Source organism: Amphiprion ocellaris, chromosome 1 (assembly GCF_022539595.1).
Source record: "Amphiprion ocellaris isolate individual 3 ecotype Okinawa chromosome 1, ASM2253959v1, whole genome shotgun sequence".
Classification (NCBI taxonomy): domain Eukaryota; kingdom Metazoa; phylum Chordata; class Actinopteri; family Pomacentridae; genus Amphiprion; species Amphiprion ocellaris.
Window position 1 is genome coordinate 11,801,328 of NC_072766.1, and position 19,577 is coordinate 11,820,904.

Here is a 19,577-nt window from a genome sequence, read left to right on the forward strand (position 1 = left end):
ATCAAATTACAGCATTTACATTTCTGTTAAAACAATTTGTCAACAGGAGCCAGTTGAAGGCTGCAGTGATTTTAGTGACACTACAATGTATAAGAGTGAAGTTATTGAATATTTGTCTCTCTTTACTGTTGCAGCGGTTTTGCAAATTGCAGACGGACCCTGTTCACTCCATAGACACCAATGTTATTCCTGTAGCTTGAAAGACAGCTACTTTTGATAAAACTGGGCTTGTAGCACATTGTCTGCCTTGCAACAATGGGAAAGAGGCACCGTTTATGTTTTGACAACCTATATCTAACGAGTTATTGATGCTGGAAGTCCGAATCTGTGAATATCTTTCCAACTTTACTGAACTTGGGGCCACTACCACCTAAGGAGTGATATATTTAATTTTGAAAAAAGCATTTAGCCATACTTAAAGCTTTAAGTGCTTTATTAACACGGAACTAAAAATTTTGTATTGTTTTATTATCACAGGTTCTGTCTGAAAAGAGGTGGCATCATTTTAAACAGTGAAATCAAACTAATAAAATGTAATGACCAACCAGTGAGTAATACTGGATTCTGCAAAAACATAAACTTCTTTTTAAAATCTAAATCTTATCTTAACACAGTTAATGTATTAACTTATTTTTGTGTGTATAAATGTATTTATTGATTTATTTAGTACTGTTAAAATAGAGTTCTGAGTGAATTTTTCTTGACAGGCAAAGGCCATTTATTGATTACATATAGGCTATTAAACTAAACTAAAAAGCATTTTAAAAAAACAACTTAGGCATTTATTGAGTCACTAAAATACTGTAGAGTACAGACCACATCAGCATGATTATAAGCATCCTCTGGTAAATTAACAACTAGATACTGATGTCTCTCACCATATGGACTTCAGGAGATGACTGGGGGATGATAAACTGTGACCTACTGGTTGGGTTCTCTCTGTTCTCACGTTTCTTACATGTTTGTCCCCTGACAGCCGGGTCCTAATGTTTTTTGAGCAACACACCTCACTATGACGTTTTTACAATGATGGTTCTACTATGAAGCCAGTTTGACATGTTCAGGTGTTCTTTGTGTGAAAACTCAGAGATTTCAGAAGGTGGTTTTCAACTTTCTTTGTTAACTTTCTGCTTCAACTTTAAATTAAATTTCCTTCACTAACCCAGCCCTCTGGACTTCCAGTAAGCTGTGTTCCTATTGGCTGTCCAGGTGGCTGCTTGGTATTATCAGGAACACCTGAGCAGCTCAGTGTCTTCCTGCTTTATTTAGCTGCAGACAAACATTTCCTCTGCTTCCTTCACCACTGAACCGGGTTTGGCTTCATTGCTTTAGTTTGTTCTTTAGGCGTTGGCTTGAAGCTTCCAGCAGTAAAATCGTCCTTAATGTGTTTCTTGGTGTGTTTTAGGGCTTTGTACTGGATAGTTGTCTTGGTAAATGAGGTTCTTTAGCCACAGTCAGCACATGGTGCTAATGTGTGCAGTGATTAGTGGATTTGGTGCAGCTGAGTTGTGTCTTTATCTTGGCTGTAGTGAGTCTTCAGAGGTTTTTTGGTCAGACACATTCTGTATTCTTGTTTGTGGACCAACGTTGGTTGTCCAGAAGGTAAGAGTTCCTGTCCTGATTCTCTGTTCTCAGAGGTTCTCTGGTAGGCTGCAGGAGACTTTAGCATTTGGGTTGTACTAGTTTGGTTTTTGTACGGTTTCATTTGGATGACTATCTTGAGGCTCTTCCATGTGGTTTAGTGAGGTTTTCTGGAACAGTTCTACAAAGCAACCTGCAGCAGAAGAGACTTTGAGAGTTTTTAGGAAGTTCTGGAGACCAGACTTTAGAGCAGCAGAAACATCTGTCAGCAGTTTGAGCAGGAGAAGGTGAGCTTCAGAGTAGAAATGAGATGGAAACCTTCTTGACCCATGTGGTGAGGTCCTGTACCAAGAGTTTGAGCAGGTTGTGAAGAGTCTGTAGTTCTTTGGTCTGAAAGCACAAGAAGAGTTGACTCATTAAAGGAGAAAACAGGAGATATTGTTGGTTCTTCTGTCGCTCTGCAGTTTCCTTAGACTGAATATCAAGTTTATATTTTAAATGATTTCCCATGTGAGCCCAAGAAGACTTCAATAAACTCCCTCCATCCCCTGAACACAACATATTTTATTACCATGTTAAATGTTTTTTTTGTTTGTTTGTTTTTTTTTTTTAATGTTTTTGAGTTTTAATCATAGTTTTTTTCTCTTTGCTTGTTTAGTTTTGCCATCTGTGTAAAAGGTGCTAAACAAATAAAGTTGAATTGATAAACTGAATAATTGACTAACTCATGATTGTGACAACAGAAGTATTTTCATTGTGATTTAAGGGTTTATTTCATTTTTAAGGTTGGGGTTAAAATCTTGACAGAAAACGAAGATTAAAGAAATAAACTACATCACAAAAAGCAATTCATTCAATATTTTGTCTGTTTAATTTAATTGTATTTAATGTTTAACTCTATTAAACAGACAAAATATTGAATGAGATAATTCAACAAGATACAATATATGTCATTATGAAATTAGACAAAATTTTTAAAATACAAATATTAAAAATTACAGATAAAATATTTTCCATAATTAAACATTTAAAAAATACAATTAAACAAGAAGAATATTAAACATTTTTAAAAATGCAAAACATTTAATTGGATTATTAAACCTTTAAAAAGACAAAACATTTAATTAAAAAATTCAATGTTTAATTAGAAAATTACATCTTAAACACAATAAAAATTCAAATAGGAATTACACAGAAAATACAATGAAGCATTTAAAAAGAAAATTAAACATTAAAAGGTGGTAAAACATTTAAAAAGAAAAACCTTAAAGATTTAATCGAAACAAATATTGGGAAAGAAAAAGAAACTCAAACAAGCTGATAAAACATTTGAAAAAACAATTAAACATTAAAAAGACAAAACATTTGGAAATCAAATCAGACATTAGAAAAGAATAAAAGGTGAGAAAAGAGCAAAACTAAATGTTTAAGAAGAATCAAACTAAAGACAAAACATTTGAAAAGACACCAGTTAGACTTTAGAAGATCAAATTAAACAGAAGAGACAATAAAACAATCAAAAAGAGCAAAAACAGATAGTCTTAAAGCGTTTTCTAGTCTGAAACGAAAACATCAAGTTGTTTCTTCAAACATTTCCTCTTTCTATGTTCTTGGTTTGATTGTTGATAGATTTACTAAGAACTCATTTCAGAAAACTGCTTTCCAGATAAAGTCTACGAGTAGTTGAAGGCATTTATCAAACTAATGTTACCTTATGATCTCCACAAACTTTACTGTTCAGTGAAGACAATCAAAGTATGTTCAGGATTTCTAAAAAACCCACAGGTGAAGGTTTGAGAAGAACTCAGATGGATGGTCTAAATGTGAAATCAAGACTCATGGTCACAAGTTTTAAGGCTTCTCTTAACCAGAAAGTTCAAACTAACAGAGAAGTACTGAGAAACTTTTAAAATTTCAGTCCTCAGACTGTCTGAAGGTTCAAACTAACAGAGAAGTACTGAGAAACCTTTAAAACTTCAGCCCTGAGACTGTTGAAAGGTTCAAACTAACAGAGAACTACTCAGGAACTTAGAAGATATCAGTCCTCAGACTGTCTGAAGGTTCAAACTAACAGAGAACTACTGTGGGACTTTGAAAATTTCAGCCCTCAGACTGTGTGAAAGCTCAGGTCCTGAGTACTCGGGAGGTGTGGGGGCTTTGGAAAGTCTTGGAACTGAGGGTTCCACCCTCCAGCACAAAGGCTGAAGTCCAACCTCCTGAGAAAAACGGTCGAGTCGAGACTAGAGTAAAAAAAAAAACTCGAAAACGACAAAAAATAGATGATAAATGCGCAAAAAAAAGAAGAATTAGTATCTGAGCAAATAGCTCAGGGGGTTAGAAGACAGACTACCAAGTGGAAGGTCGCAGGTTCAAGACCCACCACTGGCCTTTTTCTTTCTTTGTCTTTGTCAGGATTTTCAAAAAATTGAAGAAGGGTCTGGTCTTGAACCAGCGACCTGCAGCTCCATAGGCAAATCCTTAACTCACTGAGCTACAGATCAGATAAAAAGAAATAAATTCGTCGTCCCTTTGGCATCGTAGTTCCTGAAGTGACCACATGGGCAGAGCCAAGGCGGAGTCTGGGTGGAGTCAGGGCGGAGAGTAGGCGGGGAGGTGGGTGGTGGCCTCCCCCCTCTACTCCCCCACCTCTCCCCACCGCCCACCACACCTTCCCCCGCCCGACGAGTTCTTCGAGTCTCCACGAGTTCTTCGAGTCTCCACAGGTTTTCCCGAGTTTCTGGAGTTTCCATGAGGTCGGAGGCAGAACAAGTTGTCATGAAGAAGTGTTGAAGTCGGCCAGGATGGACTGACTTTTTACAGCGACTAGAAGGAAGACCACTAGAAGAGCAGGTCTTTAACCACCATCCATAAAATCCATGGAGTCCGCTCCAGAGAAACGAAAGAAGGTCAACTTTTATCAAGCTCCATCCAGATGTTCAACTTGATATCTTTACTTTGACATTTTTAGCACCACAAACCTTTAGTATCACACTTTATTATCATTTATTAGGACTTTAATGGAATCCACCAGCAGATTTAGTTTTTGTTGACAAACTTTATTCTTGTCATCGTGGGACTGCAGTATTTAAAACTCTTCCTTCTATTTGACCTCATGTTTATTAGTTTTAGTGGAGAAAGTTATTTTAGTTGTCGATTAGTCTCTTAAAAACCATATAATAAATTGGATTAGTCAAGAGGTTTAAATTTCTTACTTTGTCATATTTTAAATGACAAAAAATATAAAAATTAAGTGTCTTGAGACAATTTGACCTGTATTTGGTGTTATATAAATAAAATTGAATTCAAATTGTATGTATCTTGTAATGTTGGGAGTAATTCAGCCATATATGTTGGAAAACACATTTTCTTTGTCCATTAATCTGTTGATTGTTTTCTCCAGTAATTCATTTCTTGTTTTGGTTTATAAAATGTCAAACCCAAATATATTCAGTTTACTGTCATTAAAACCAAAAAGATTAAAATTCATGATGCAGGAATCAGGCAGTTTTTCACTTTTTATCTTAGTTTAGTCAGAAAGATAGTTGATAATGGGTGAATTGTTGCCGCTTGTGAGCTGTAAAAGGTTTTAATCTTTGGGGCCGAGTGTCAGAAAAAATTTAGAAACCACCATCAACAAAACACTCAACCAAGATTTGAACATCATGAAAGGGAAATCCAAATTTTGCATGACAGTGTCTAATTAAAGGACATTTATTTCCAACGTAAATGTGTGATATTCATCCTCTGGAGCTTTCTCTTCACATCGTCTTCCACCTGGACTGGTTTGGTGCAACAAACATTTGAAAAACTGCACTTTAACATCAGTGAATGACACTGAAGTTTAATCTCTACATAAATGAGACTGAGTCTGGATGTGCTGCTCTGTCATTAACTCCTAAGTTTAGGGAAAGTTCAAACAAAAGAGGACAGTTCAGATAAGACTTGAGAATGAGCTTATTTTGAACAAACATCTCAGACTTTCTGAGCTTCAGCACCTCTAGCAAGATATTTTAACAACAAGCAACTCAAGAGATCCAGAAGTTGGAGAGAGTTAGCTTTAGCTGAGCCAAAGAACATGTGGGACGCTAACCTAGCAAACATTTCAGACTTTCCTCTGTGAATTCTGACAAATAATTTCCTATTTAATGACAGAGCTACACATCTTAACTCAGTCTCATGAAAACAGACTCCAATTCAGTGTCATCCATCCATATTAAAGTGCAGTTACCTAAAATGTTTGTTGCATGAGCTCCAACAAAACCTGTCCAGGTAGAAGGCCACTTTGACAAACAGGAAGTGGACGATTCCAAGCAGATTTATAGAAGGGGGAACCAGACTGTACTAAGTGTGGTCGAGTATAGAGGGGTGTTTTGTGGGTTTTTAAGGCTGATAATGATTATTAGTGAGACATTTGGAGTAGATATTCATTTGCAGTAAATGAAAGTTTTTAAAATCTTCGAGTTAAACTTAGAAGAACACAAACTAACAGAAAACTTTGTTGATACATTTTTGTTTTGTTTACAGATGTTAAGTTAAAGGAGTTTTATTTGTGACGTATAACCAATCATATCACTCCAGAAGACAGAGCGACCACAGGTAGATAAAGGTTCAGAGCCAAAGTAGCACCATTTTTAAATGTATTTATTACTGTAAATCAGTAAAAAATGAAATACTGATAATCAGTAAATCAGTCAGCCCACAATTACTACAATTCTACAATGTATGTCTCTGTCCTTTGACTTATTTGTACAATATACGATGTATATGATGGTGTTTTTTCATACCAAAGGCTATACTATGATGTTTTTTAAGAGACATAAGATGCTACTCTGGTTGTTCTGGTCCTGGGCCGCTGCACTCCTCCTCTGTTGTTTTCTGGATTGTACTCAGCTTCATGCCTTCGTCCACCCGGCCTCCGTTGACTCGTCCCGCCTGCCGTCTCTGGAGCTGAAGCTGGATTGGAACAGACCAAAGTACAGTCCAATCACGATGCCAGCTGCCTCTCAAAAGGCTCATTCATCTGGCAGGTGGAGGAACTTCTTCTGAGGGGAAGCTGAGCTGGCCCAGCAGAACTTTGGAGATGTGTTCCAGTGGTTGGTGGATGTGTGGGGAGATAGAGAGGGACTTTTGAATTGTTCAGAAAGGAAAACAGGGAACCCATTGGTAGTTTTAGTTTAGGGTGCTACTGCGGTGTGTTTTTGGGTTTTAAGAGGTGAACAGGAAGAGTTTTTTTTTCGTATTGATTATCTTTTACTTTGTTCCTGGTTGGAATGCCCATCAATGTCAACATGAAGTTCACTTTTAGTTCTGTTGATTTATTTTTATTTTACTAACACCCATTTGTTTTTAACCCCCTCACATGTTGTGTTGTTGTAAACTTCCTCTTTCAAATAACTTCTCGTCTAATCCTCTGGAAACCAGCGTTTGGACTGTTTTTGTGTTGCTCCTCACCTACTGACAGCTGTGGACTAAAGGCTATACTGTGACGTTTTTAGAGCGACGTGCTATACTATGATGTTTGTTGGGCGACACGCTATACTATAGGCTTTTTTAATTGACATATTACTGTGAATTTTTTTTTAGCAACATATAAAAATTCGAACAGTTTTAAAAGTTACTATGCTTTTACTTGTGCAATGAAATTATCATTCTATGGCATTTTTTAGATGACATATTATACTCTGATGTTTTCTTGAATTACATACTATTTTGACAATATACTGCACTATGACATTTTTTGAACCACATATCATACATGACAATTTTAGGCAACATCCTATCATTTTGCGCCTTTTGAGCCACATAATAATCTATGTTTTTTTTTTCTTGCCAACACGCTGTACTATGAACTACAGGCCATACTATGTTATTTTTGAGTAAAGCATACTATACTTTGACATTTTCTGAACTACATCCTATACTATGGCGTTATACACAGAGTGCTTTGGTTACATGTTGATTTATAATCTAGATTTTTTTCTGTTTTGTTTTTTGACAGGATTACCACAGACCTGACTGTGAACACCGTGAACACCCACCTCAGGGAGACGCTGCCTAAGATCTCAAGGCTGCTTGGTCGTGGTCTTTCTGGCACGTACTCTTCCAAGATGAGCCGGGAAGTTTAACACTGATGGAATGACACTAGGTCTAAGCCGACAAACTTCCACTTCCTCCTCAACCCATAGTCTCTGGGAAACCTACATGGAGTAAGAAAAGTAGACAGAGAAGTAATTAAGTCTGTACACAACATATTAAAAAGAAATCATGCTAATAAATTAAGTACAAAGAACCGAATTCGCCAATATACTGGAGACCAGAGCTATTTAATTATATAAGTATAACCTTGTTTAGTAACATTTCAATTATTTGAGAGCAGTCCTAAAGAACTGCCTGTAATCCCAATCATAAAATGGGTTTGGAGGAAGAACATAGATGGTAATCTGGATATACATGAGTTAGGCTTTAGAACTACTATTGGTAGTATTGGTGGTAGTAATAGCAATGTGACTACTAACTACTGTTGCTGATACTGGCACTGCTACTACAACTTTTAAAACTATTACAAATGCCGATACTACTTCTACGACTCTAACAGATGTTTATACTACTAATGCTGCTTGTACTTTTAGTATTACTACTACTGCTTGTACAACTATACTACAGCTACTATTAATCGTCTGGTATTTGGTTGTCAAGCTGCTAGCTCGCCTTAGTGTTTTGCTAGTGGCTAACTAGTTAGCTCTCATAGACTGGAAGCTCTCAACAAGATTTCATAATGAAAAAAGAGCCAAAAACTATTCTTACCTATGAAAAGTCATTCCAAGTTTCCTTGTCTCAATCGTATGACGCAGAGTGTAACTGTATGCAGCACAATGAGCCGACATACTTGTTTCCGTTTTTACGCCGTCTACATCAACGGAATGCACTGAAACTTTTCCCACACTAGCTTAGCCTCGCAGTAGCACGCAGCTCAAAGGGGCGTGTCCTACCTACTCATTCATATCTATGACAACAACGATGGCTGCACATATTGACGCCTGACGTTGATTAGCTGCGTAAATACCATTATATACAGTCTATGGTAAATACGTATATGAATCGCATCATTGGCTGCAGCAGCCAGTCACCGGTCACTCACTGACTCACATTGAAAAATAGCACAGAATGATTTGTTACGTGTTTATTTTGATGACAGACTAAACTATGACGTTTTGGTCACATTTTGGACGGCATACTAAACTATGACATTTTTTCCACATTTTGTACGACATACTAAACTATGAGGTTTTTTCCACATTTTGGACAACATACTAAACTATGAAATTTTTGTAATATTTTGGACAACATGCTAAACTATGAGTTGGTTTTTCTGCCTTTTTGTTGGTTTTATTCAGTAGATCTGTCGAGTGGAAGACAGCAAAGCAGGGAGGACCTGCAGTAAAGGTCAATGACCTGGCACCAAATCTGCATTTCTAACACAGTCCTATTCATGAGTCGCACTCTCAACCAGTTGCGCTACCTGGGCACCTTTTTTCCATTTGTTGGAGGACATACTAGATACTATGATGTTTTTTTTCCACATTTAAGACAACATCCTATGACGTTTTTTTCATAGTTGTTTTTTGGGCCCTTTTACCAATAGGTGTGTAGAGAGGTAGACGGAAAAGCAGGGAAGACCTGCAGTCAAGGGCTTTGAGCTGGAATTGAATCTGAGTCTGACACAGTGCTGTTTATTAGTCGCCCTGTCAGCCAGTTGAGCTTCCTGGGCATCTTTTTACCATTTGTGTGACAACATATTAAACTATGATGTTATTACACATTTTGGACAGCATACTAAACTATGACATTTTTGTCACATTTTGAACGACATACTAAACTATGACATTTCGTCCACATTGTGAATGACATACTAAACTACTAGAAATGCAATCAGAGTGCGCAGTACTCCGCCAAGGCTGCTCAGTTGACCTAACATTTCCAACGGATGAAATATTTAATAAAAAATGACCTTGTGCTGAGCACAGGCATGTGCATTGCATGTGCACATTATGTATGGATACCGAATTGCATGTAAATCACTCTTATAAATGTCTGTTGATCAGTTCATCACTTTTGGCAAGACTTTGTTTTGCTAGTGTTAAAATAACTGTTCCCTCCATGCTTTTATTTTGAAGGCGTATTTTCAATATTAGGGGCTGGGAAATCCTTAACAAAGCCGTGGATCCAGACTATAAGCCACATCGCTGTGAAAATTTAATAAGGTGGTCCTTGTGTCATTCCTGACTTTCCCTGAAAACTTGATCCAAATCCGTTCGTCCGTTTTTGAGTACACCGAATGTCACATAACTCCGCCGTTCCTTGGCGGAGTAACAAACTATATATATATATATATATATATATATATATATATATATATATATATATATATATATATATATATATATATATATATATATATATATATATATATATATATAAAAAACTTATTCATGTTTATCAATAACTAGTCAGTCGTACTTTAAGATTCATTTTATTCAAAGAGATTTTTAATGACAGGAAATGGCAGTTTAAATGCAAAGACATGGCAAATGTTTATCTTTGAAGTCAACTAAATTTTGCCATCTGTAGGTAACATCATAGTCACGTAAAAATAGCAGCAAGTTCTATTCAAAAACTTCTATGAACTGAGAGGTGGTAAATGGACTTAAAATGGTCTTTGAATTCTGGAGAATGTTATTTTTTTCTTTAGTAATGTTGAATAAAATGCGTATTTCATAATGTTTGAGAAATTTAGTAATTTTTAATGTTATGTTTAATGTTATGCTTACCCAAATCAAAAAATTTTAACAAGGCCAAATCAACAACATAGAGAATTCAAAAAGGTTCAGTAAATAAAATAATTAAAGAAGTAAGGGAATCAACAGTGGACTGAAAGACAACTCCTACGGCTTTAACGTCAACTGCCAAGTGCCCCAATTTACCAACAGTAGCCTAACAAGAAGCACAGGGCAGACTTCATTAAATACAATCTGAACCCTCCAGTGACAGCTGCCTGCATCAATCACCCGAAACATAAAATTAAGAAACAATGGTTATGAAAAAGCATCAGTTTAAATAACAAATGGCATAGAGAGGAACAAGAATAATTTCAGAATGCTCAAATAAGTACTTATTCTCTTTCAACAGTATTCAGTTGTCTACTGTCATTGAATACATCTGGGTAATAAAATGTTTCTGTTTTATTACATACCCCAAACATTTATGCGATCAGGTATTTTGAGCATTTACACAGATTTCTGGCTGGAGTACTGTAGAAAAAAAACAGGACAAATCAGAGCACATTCTATGTTAAATAATCAGATACAATATGATACACCACAATTCAAATAGGAACAAACACAATGATTGAAAACTACATTTACATAATTGGAGAGATTATGTGTTTGCAACCAAGCGATAAATGCAATCAAGCATCGTTTACTATCAGAACTGTGCAGTAAGGGGTGAATGAAATAAAACTGATTTGTACTGAGAGCTCTGTAGTAACATTTCTCACTTTAACAAACCTAAGAAAATGCACCAGAAGTTATAAGCCAGTATAAAACGTAGAACAATAGCTGCTAACCATCTCCCCATTCTGCATACTAACATTCCTTCAGTGCATCCATTTAGTCGATCTATATAATGATGATGTATGAAAACCAGGCTTTTTCCGAAAAGGAAAATGGATAATCCAGAGACCACAAATGCATATGAAAAATTTAAGTTAAAGACAACATTTAACATTAATGACAACAGGCATAATGACAATGAAACACAAAGAAAGTGAAGGCAGACAATTTAATAAAGTCTTCGCCCAACTGTCTATGACTCTGTGTAGACGGACAAGGACAAAAGTTACTCTACCAAACTGCTACCTCCCTCTTGCTGCAGAGAATGCTGACACTCCTAATTGTGTGCGTTCAAAGTGAGGAGGTTTTGGTCAAACATTTCAAGGCCTCCAGATGAAAAGAATGACATGAAAACACGATGCCAGCACTCAAGAGGACTTGTGTTCGAACACATAGAAGCGATACATGACGCCAACAACAGCTGCAGCAACAGCAGGTATCAACCACATGGTCCAGGAGCTGCTGCCAAAAAATAACATCAAATAATACATTTAAAAACATTTTTTAAACATACTCACAAGGATTCACACACAACAAATCACTTGCACCTTTTCCTCATTTCCAATTTTCTTTTCACTTTCTATTTCCAAAAGCATTATCTAAACTGTCAATAATGCATGAGGACTGTTTTTTCTTTCTTTCTTTTTTTTTTAAACTAAAAAGCAGTGAGAAATGTTCACTCACAGGAATAAACTTAACTCTTGGTGCTTATTGTCATCATCACATCATGTGTGAGCAGCAAAGTAAACACATTCATTATCATCACGCACCTGGATTCTCCTGAATTTGTGTCTTGTACCTCCTAAAGCCAAAAGGATGCAAAATTAAAAGGGATACTGCAGGAAAGTCCAAAATTTTGTCTGATCCCAACATTGATTAAACAGGCAATTAAACTTACCTTCGGCTTCTCTTTTTTTCTGTCATCCTACAAAGTAATAATATAGAATTAGTGGTAAACTAGTGATGACTGCTAGAACTTCAGATTGATAAATTTTTAAGAAATAAAATAAAAAATCTAAATCTGAAGAAGTTGGCCAACATAATATCAATTCTACATGTTGAGCCTTGAGCATGCACCGTGCAGACACCAACCAACTTGTTGATGCTGCATCACAAACACTGTCACAAGCATGACTCTCCCACTTTCATTCAACGACTGAGACAAGATTTTAACGGTACTTCTACTTTTAGCGATACTGCTTATCAATCCGGAACTTTAATGGTATTTTTATCGGTACATTTTGATTGTGTTTGTTTTGTTTTTAAGAGAAAAACAAATAAAAAACAGAGTAACAACTGCTTTACTTATCTCATATGTACTGTGTAAGAATGAAAATGTATATAGACAGTAATGATGTGTCGATGGGATGATCAGAGCACTGTGCCAATGTCACAGGTTTTCCTCAAAAAAATAATAAAAAGAATATATATATATATATATATATTTATATATATATATATATATATATATATATATATATATATATATATATATGTATATATATATATATGTATGTATGTATATATATATGTATGTATGTATGTATGTATGTATGTATGTATGTATGTATGTATGTATGTATATATATATATATATATATATATATATATATATATATATATATATATATATATATATATATATATATTCATTCTGGTAACTATTCCATTTGTAAAGGTCATTTAAAGTACTTATCAATGGTGCTTAGTAGATTCATTGATGATCTATCGTCAGTTTTCTACAGGTATGACAATTTTCTTTTGAGTAGAAATGTTAGTTTCTTTTGTTTCATACAACAGAATTTGTTGCCTCATATTTGCACTCTTTTATGGGCCTGTTTTGAGCATACGGGGCTTTTTGTCCTCTAGCTCACTTTCTTTTCCAATCGCTCTCACAGAGGCTACTGTAATAATAGAAGGATCTCAAATTGTGGTGTTGCTTTTGCTCAAATTAGCTGCATGTCATTCCCTCAATTTTCCATATTATTTCCATAAATAACAAAAAGTGAACATTAGACTGAATGCAGTGTAGCAGAGACATTTGAAACGACTAACTATGCCTAGATTAGTTGAGTTAAACAACACAAAACATCTCTGTGCCAAACAAACACTCACTTGACAACCATTTCTGAAGGTGTAACAAACCAATTTCCAACAAATTTATGTCCCTGAACTAATTAATAAACACGTGAAACCCAAATTATTGCATGGTGACATCTTCTGACGCCAAGCAACTAGCAAAAAGCAACAAAGGCCTACTCTTCCTTCAAAGAAATCCTTTGACCCTGACCTGATTAGTCTAGGTTTAAGCAGTGATTGTAATTTGTTGTTAGAAGTTTAACCAGAGTATTTCAAAAAGGAATGCAGACGTCATGAAGAGATGCTACAGGCAGGAAACCAAGATTTTTTTCCTTTTACCATGTGAAGCTCCCCAATGAAGTACTGCTGGAGCATCTCTCTGGCATCTGTGGAATGACCCACATCCTCGAAGCTCTCTGTGGCATCTGCACCTGCCTGCTCCAGCAAAACCTCCTCACCTCCCGGATGCTGAAATCACAGAATGGGTTCACACAGAGTGGTGAGCCTCACATTCACAATACCTCATGATTTTAGAATGCTTGATTAAGTTTAGCTTTTAAAATGACTCCGCTGCACTTAATAAACACAGGACAAATAGTGGAAGGCACCAACACAGTCAGTGGTGAAAGTAACTAAGTACATTGACTCAATGACTTTACTCTAATTTTTGAGGCAACTGACAGTATTGGATTTTGATTTTAGTGCTTTTGTTGTATTTATATACAACTGTGGTTTAGTTGTATATAAATGAGTCATAAATGTAGCTAAGATGTCATTAGGTGTTCCATGTTAAGTACTGGAGCTAAAAAAATATGCTATATGCTATAAAGCTATCATAGAAGAACCATACATTTCTGCATGCAGAATAGTGAGTGATCAAGGTGCTATAGAAAAAATGCTTACATTTAAAAAGTACTAAATATATGATAAAGAATATTAGTAGTTCAGGTTATGTAACTAGTATATATAAAATAAATGTAGATAGCCCGAGAAAGATCATTTAGCATTTTGAGTACTTTAGACAATTTTGACACAAGTAATACTTTAAAAAAAAAATACATTTGTCAACAGATCTGTAAATATACCTTTACATTTTTAAATACAGAACCTTTCCTAGATACTGACAATCTTAAACATGTTGGATTACTAATTTTAGTGAAATCATTTAACTATATGAATACCACTACTGGTGTTTCTGATGAATGTTACTTGGTGTACAGGACTGCTAATGTTACAGCTGGGTTGCAAGCATCAGACTACTACAAAACAAGCTCACAGTTATGCAAAGTTACTGGATGTAGTTACAATTAATGCTGTGAATTGACAATAGCGTCGCAGTTCAGCTTAATGTGATGCAGACATGTCAATGCAGCCGTTATGAACACGGAGACCAGCAACTTATTCAGCTGCTACTTGTTAGCTAACGTTAGCTAATCGTTAACAGCTCTTCATGATGTTCTAAGTTTCAGCAACTACACTATTTTGCGCAAGAAAAAATGCTAAGCAAACAACGTTTGGAGCACCCTTGTTTAACCCTGGGGTAACTCGAGATCGTAATTTTACACAGACAGGTTTTGAACTGAGGATGTGAGCTCTGAGAGCAGCTCAGACGGCCAACGGTACACGTCAATACATAACATTCGGAACAACGGTTGCGTAGGTCCAGGAAGTAGTCTTAGCCAAGATGATATAACCAAATGCTTAACGCATAAATTTAAATTAAAGGAGCATCTAAACCAAAATAACTGCTGCCAGCAGACAAAAAGTGTCTTACCTCTTCGAGGAAACCTGTGATATCATATACTTTATTGTGGATGATGAGCCATGTGTCATTACTCATATTATGTACTCTGATATCCTCTAAAGTGTAATATTTTACGCCGCCGTCCACTTCGTCGCCGTTTCCCTCAATGCTGGAGTCACTGGCAGTGCCGCTGCCTGTGGTAATGAGGTTGTCGTTAATTTCTTCACCCATTCTAACGTTAGTTCTAGTAAGATGTTTCGACTTAGCAGCTAGCTGCGGTTAGCTTCTGTTAGCTAGGTATGGATGTAACTCTAGCTAGCTTCGTCTGGATAAACGTCCACCTTGTTTGAATAGTAGTGCTCAGACAGCTCTTAGTTACACCGCAGAAAGTGATAACATAAAGACAACTCAAACGTTAAACAATGTTGTGTTACGAAACCATGAAACACCCTACACCGGCACATCAGCAGACATGTGAAACAGACCAATGACATTTGTGTTAGTTTACCATCAAGCGCATAAACAGCCAGTGACCAATCAGATTGTGAATTTTGGAGCGATGGCCAATCAGATCAGCCCCCGGGTGATCACGAGTCTATCGCAATTAGCCAAGGTTGTCAAGCGTGCGCTGTTGGTGCGCATACGAGTTTTTGTGTTTCCCAAGAACGTATATTTTATACAGATTGTGTTGCATTTTATCTATGTAACGTGTTCTTTTCTTTTTTTTGTTGCATTATTTCTAAACATTGTAATAATTTCCCCGATTTTCACCTGCAGACCTAAGCAAGCAATTTCCGGGATCAAAATAAATAAATCCATACATACATACATGCACTGTCTAAATGTCAAGTATTTGTAACTCACAATAAGTGGTTGCAGTGGAAAGTATATATTTTATGATATTGATATTATTACATGTAAATGTATTTTATATATATGACACACACTGGAACAGTGAATTAATGAGTGAACAAATGCATCTCTCAAACCTTGGAAATTTTCATCTATTGCATACACTGTAGAAGTGATCAGTTATCTATACATAGAAAAATTAACTCTTGTGTTTTGATAGTTAAACAGAAACTCGAGCTTCTCATAGAGTATGACTGTCAACCTGTAAAACAAAAACAAAAAAGTGCCTTGGCTGTAGGCTGACAGGGTTGAATACTTAGCTTTTGGGCTTCTAATTGAATGGATACACTACATAACATTTTAATTAGTTTATTGAAAATAAGTAGTGTCGTTTGATGATTTGACATTATTACATATGGAAACAACCTGTAATGCAGGTTTTTGCTGCTTGTTGCGTCACAGGACAGATGTCTTGATGTGCCTCTCTCTGTGCTGATAAGGCCCTTGCAGCATATGCATTCTACTGATAGGGCAGCATAGCAACCAGATGATGACAATGGTTTCATATTCTTCACATGTAAAGTCTTTACGTCATCATTTGCAGCCATATTCCGTGTGTTTAGGACACATGTAACCCACTAAGAGAAAATTCTACTTTTTGTAAGCATCATAGGTTTTTGTTCAGCTAATCCACCAGAAAAAATATCTATACTCATGCAACCGCAGTACAATCATTGTTTGCTCCAGTAGGTTCAAACACTGTCACAAGATCCACCCTCACTCCAACAGCATGAATCCCTCTGTACATGATGATAAAATCTGAATGTAAATGAGCCTCTCACATGACAGATAAACTACTGTGTCAAAGAGCAGCTGATAATTCAGTGCAACATTCAAAAATAAAGGCCAGAGAAAACATCAATTTAAATATCACTGCTTCAGATGACAATTGTTGAGTAAAAAACAAACAGAAAAACAATGACCTTTGAGTGAGATTAACTGATTATTTTAAAAGTAATTGCTTTTTCAAATAACACAAAACAAAGCTTTAATTGAAACACATTCCTTGAGTGTAAACTTCTGAAAGACACATACATTTGACATATTTAACATTTTAAAGACAATGCCCCACACAAGATTACAAATTTAATCAATCAATCACTCACATTTTATTTATATAGGACTTTTATGACAAATGGAATACAAAGGACAAAGGGATTAGAAAAAAACATTAAAAACAATATCCTCCCACTTCACCTCAAAACCCTAAGAGTCAATAAAAACAGGGACTGAGAAACTAAGGTAACTTGGTAATTTAATAAGTGGATAACTAACTAACTAGCAACCTAGCTAGCTAACTAACTAGGTACGTGCAGCTAGTGATGGCTGATCGAGGCTTTGTTGAAGCTTCGACACTTCATTCAAAACATGGTTCATTACTCGAGGCCTCAATGACACACAGTGCTCGAGTAGGACATCTAGTGGTCAATAATATGAAGTGCAATCAAGACGTGGTCGTTGGTTCATGGATTGTTTTGGATTTGATTCGCCATGCACACATTCCTGTTTGACTACACTAGATGATTGTATGGGTTGTAGTGGGCACCAAAATAATATTACTAGTAATAATAATGACAATAACTATTGAAGAGCACGTTTCTTATTTCTCATGTTTGTCTGTATCCCTATATACTCTTTGCTTATATTCTGTGTTATGAAACATTTAAACGGTGCTGCTACATTCATGAGATGCTCTACAAATACAGACTGATGTCATTTTCACATGGGGCTGGTGCAAATAAAGATTTTATGGATTATTATGGATTTTGGCAAAGTATGTCTGAGGGTTTATTGGTAAAGAGGTCAGTAAAGAGGGTGTGCTTATGTAACTGGTTATGAGGTTTTATTGAGAAATAATTTATCAACAGTTTTGGGACCACTGTTCCCTCTAAGCTGTGCGCAATACTTTTTTTTTTTTTTGCGCATTTATCATCTATTTTTTTGCCATTTTCGAGTTTTTTTTAACTTGAGTCTCGACTCGATCGTTTTTCTTAGGAGGTTGGACTTTAGCCTTTGTGCTGGAGGGTTGAACCCTCAGTTCCAAGACTTTCAAAGCCCCCAGACCTCCCGAGTCCTCAGGACCTGAGCTTTCACACAGTCTGAGGGCTGAAATTTTCTAAGTCCCACAGTAGTTCTCTGTTAGATTGAACTTCCAGACAGTCCAAGGACTGATATCTTCTAAGTTCCTGAGTAGTTCTCTGTTAGTTTGAACCTTCACACAGTCTGAGGACTGAAATCTTAAAAGTTCTTGAGTAGTTCTCTGTTAGTTTGAACCTTCAGACAGTCTGTTAATGTTTCGATTAAATCTTTAAGGTTTTTCTTTTTAAATGTTTTACCACCTTTTAATGTTTAATTTTCTTTTTAAATCCTTCATTGTATTTTCAGTGTAATTCCTATTTGAACTTTTATTGTCTTTAAGATATAATTTTCTAATTAAACATTTAATTTTTTAATTAAATGTTTTGTTTTTTTATTGGATAGGTGTAGTGAGAGACAGACAGGAAACAGGGGAAGACTTGCAGCAAAAGGCCACTAGCGGGACTCGAACCAGGGACGCTGCGTCAGAGACCAGCCTCTGCACATGGATCACCTGCTTAACCCATTGAGCTATATGGGTACCCATGTTTTGTCTTTTTAAGGGTTTAATAATCTGATTAAATGTTTTGCATTTTTAAAGATGTTTAACATTCTTCTTGTTTAATTGTATTTTTTAAATGTTTAATGATGGAAAATACTTTATCTGTAATTTCTAATATTTGTATTTGAAAAATTGTGTTTAATTTCATAATGACATGTATTGTATCGTGTTGAATTATCTCATTCCATATTTTGTCTGTTTAATATAATTTAATGTAATTTAATGTTTAACTCTATTAAACAGACAAAAATATGGAATGAGATAATTCAACACGATACAATACATGTCATTATGAAATTAAACACAATTTTTCAAATACAAATATTAGAAATTACAGATAAAGTATTTTCCATCATTAAACATTTAAAAAATACAATTAAACAAGAAGAATGTTAAACATCTTTAAAAATGCAAAACATTTAATCAGATTATTAAACCCTTAAAAAGAAAAAACATTTAATTAAAAAATTAAATGTTTAATTAGAAAATTACATCATAAAGACAATAAAACTTCAAATAGGAATTAAACAGAAAATACAATGAAGCATTTAAAAAGAAAACTAAACATTAAAAGGTGGTATATGTACATATAATTTAATTGTATTTAATGTTTAACTCTATTAAATAGACAAAATATTGAATTAGATAATTCAACAACATACAATACATGTCATTATGAAATTAAACAAAATTTTAAAAATACAAATATTAAAAATTACAGATAAAATATTTTCCATAATTAAACATTTAAAAAATAAAATTAAACAAGAATATTAAACATTTAAAAAAATGCAAAACATTTAATTAGATTATTAAACCTTTAAAAAGACAAAACATTTAATTAAAAAATTAAATGTTTAATTAGAAAATTACATCTTAAATTTCTTAAATTTTTTAACAATAAAACTTTTTAAAAGTTGTATTGTATTAATTTTTTTTGTTTGATTTAATT

At 35.1% G+C, this 19,577-nt stretch overlaps 2 protein-coding genes across 3 annotated transcripts in view; one reads left to right on the top strand and one right to left on the bottom strand.

Annotated features, from left to right (window-relative positions):
• zgc:162592 (uncharacterized protein LOC561993 homolog) overlaps positions 1 to 19,577 on the top strand; it is a 41,859-nt gene that overhangs the window by 19,239 nt on the left and 3,043 nt on the right. The window lies entirely within an intron of this gene.
• Positions 10,096 to 15,571, bottom strand: LOC111582316 (cytochrome b5). 2 transcript variants are annotated; one of them, XM_023290934.3, is made up of 5 exons: positions 15,106 to 15,571; positions 13,671 to 13,799; positions 12,151 to 12,177; positions 12,023 to 12,054; positions 10,096 to 11,714 (listed from the first exon to the last, which is right to left on the bottom strand). In XM_023290934.3, the coding sequence occupies exons 1-5, from the start codon at positions 15,304 to 15,306 to the stop codon at positions 11,621 to 11,623; spliced, it is 483 nt and encodes a 160-aa protein (XP_023146702.1). In that variant the 5' UTR covers positions 15,307 to 15,571; the 3' UTR covers positions 10,096 to 11,620. The 2 variants fall into 2 exon arrangements, with proteins under 2 accessions (XP_023146702.1, XP_023146703.1); XM_023290935.3 differs by having other exon boundaries at positions 10,096 to 11,711; positions 15,106 to 15,570.

What these genes read in the sequence shown, in the direction of transcription:
- LOC111582316 (XM_023290934.3), bottom strand. Translation starts at nt 15,306, where the DNA reads ATGGGTGAAGAAATTAACGACAACCTCATTACCACAGGCAGCGGCACT. An exon ending in TCACAGGTTTCCTCGAAGAG is followed by an intron (nt 13,800 to 15,105) that starts GTAAGACACTTT and finishes CTGTGATTTCAG; the next exon opens with CATCCGGGAGGTGAGGAGGT. An exon ending in GAAAAAAAGAGAAGCCGAAG is followed by an intron (nt 12,055 to 12,150) that starts GTAAGTTTAATT and finishes TTTTGGCTTTAG; the next exon opens with GAGGTACAAGACACAAATTC.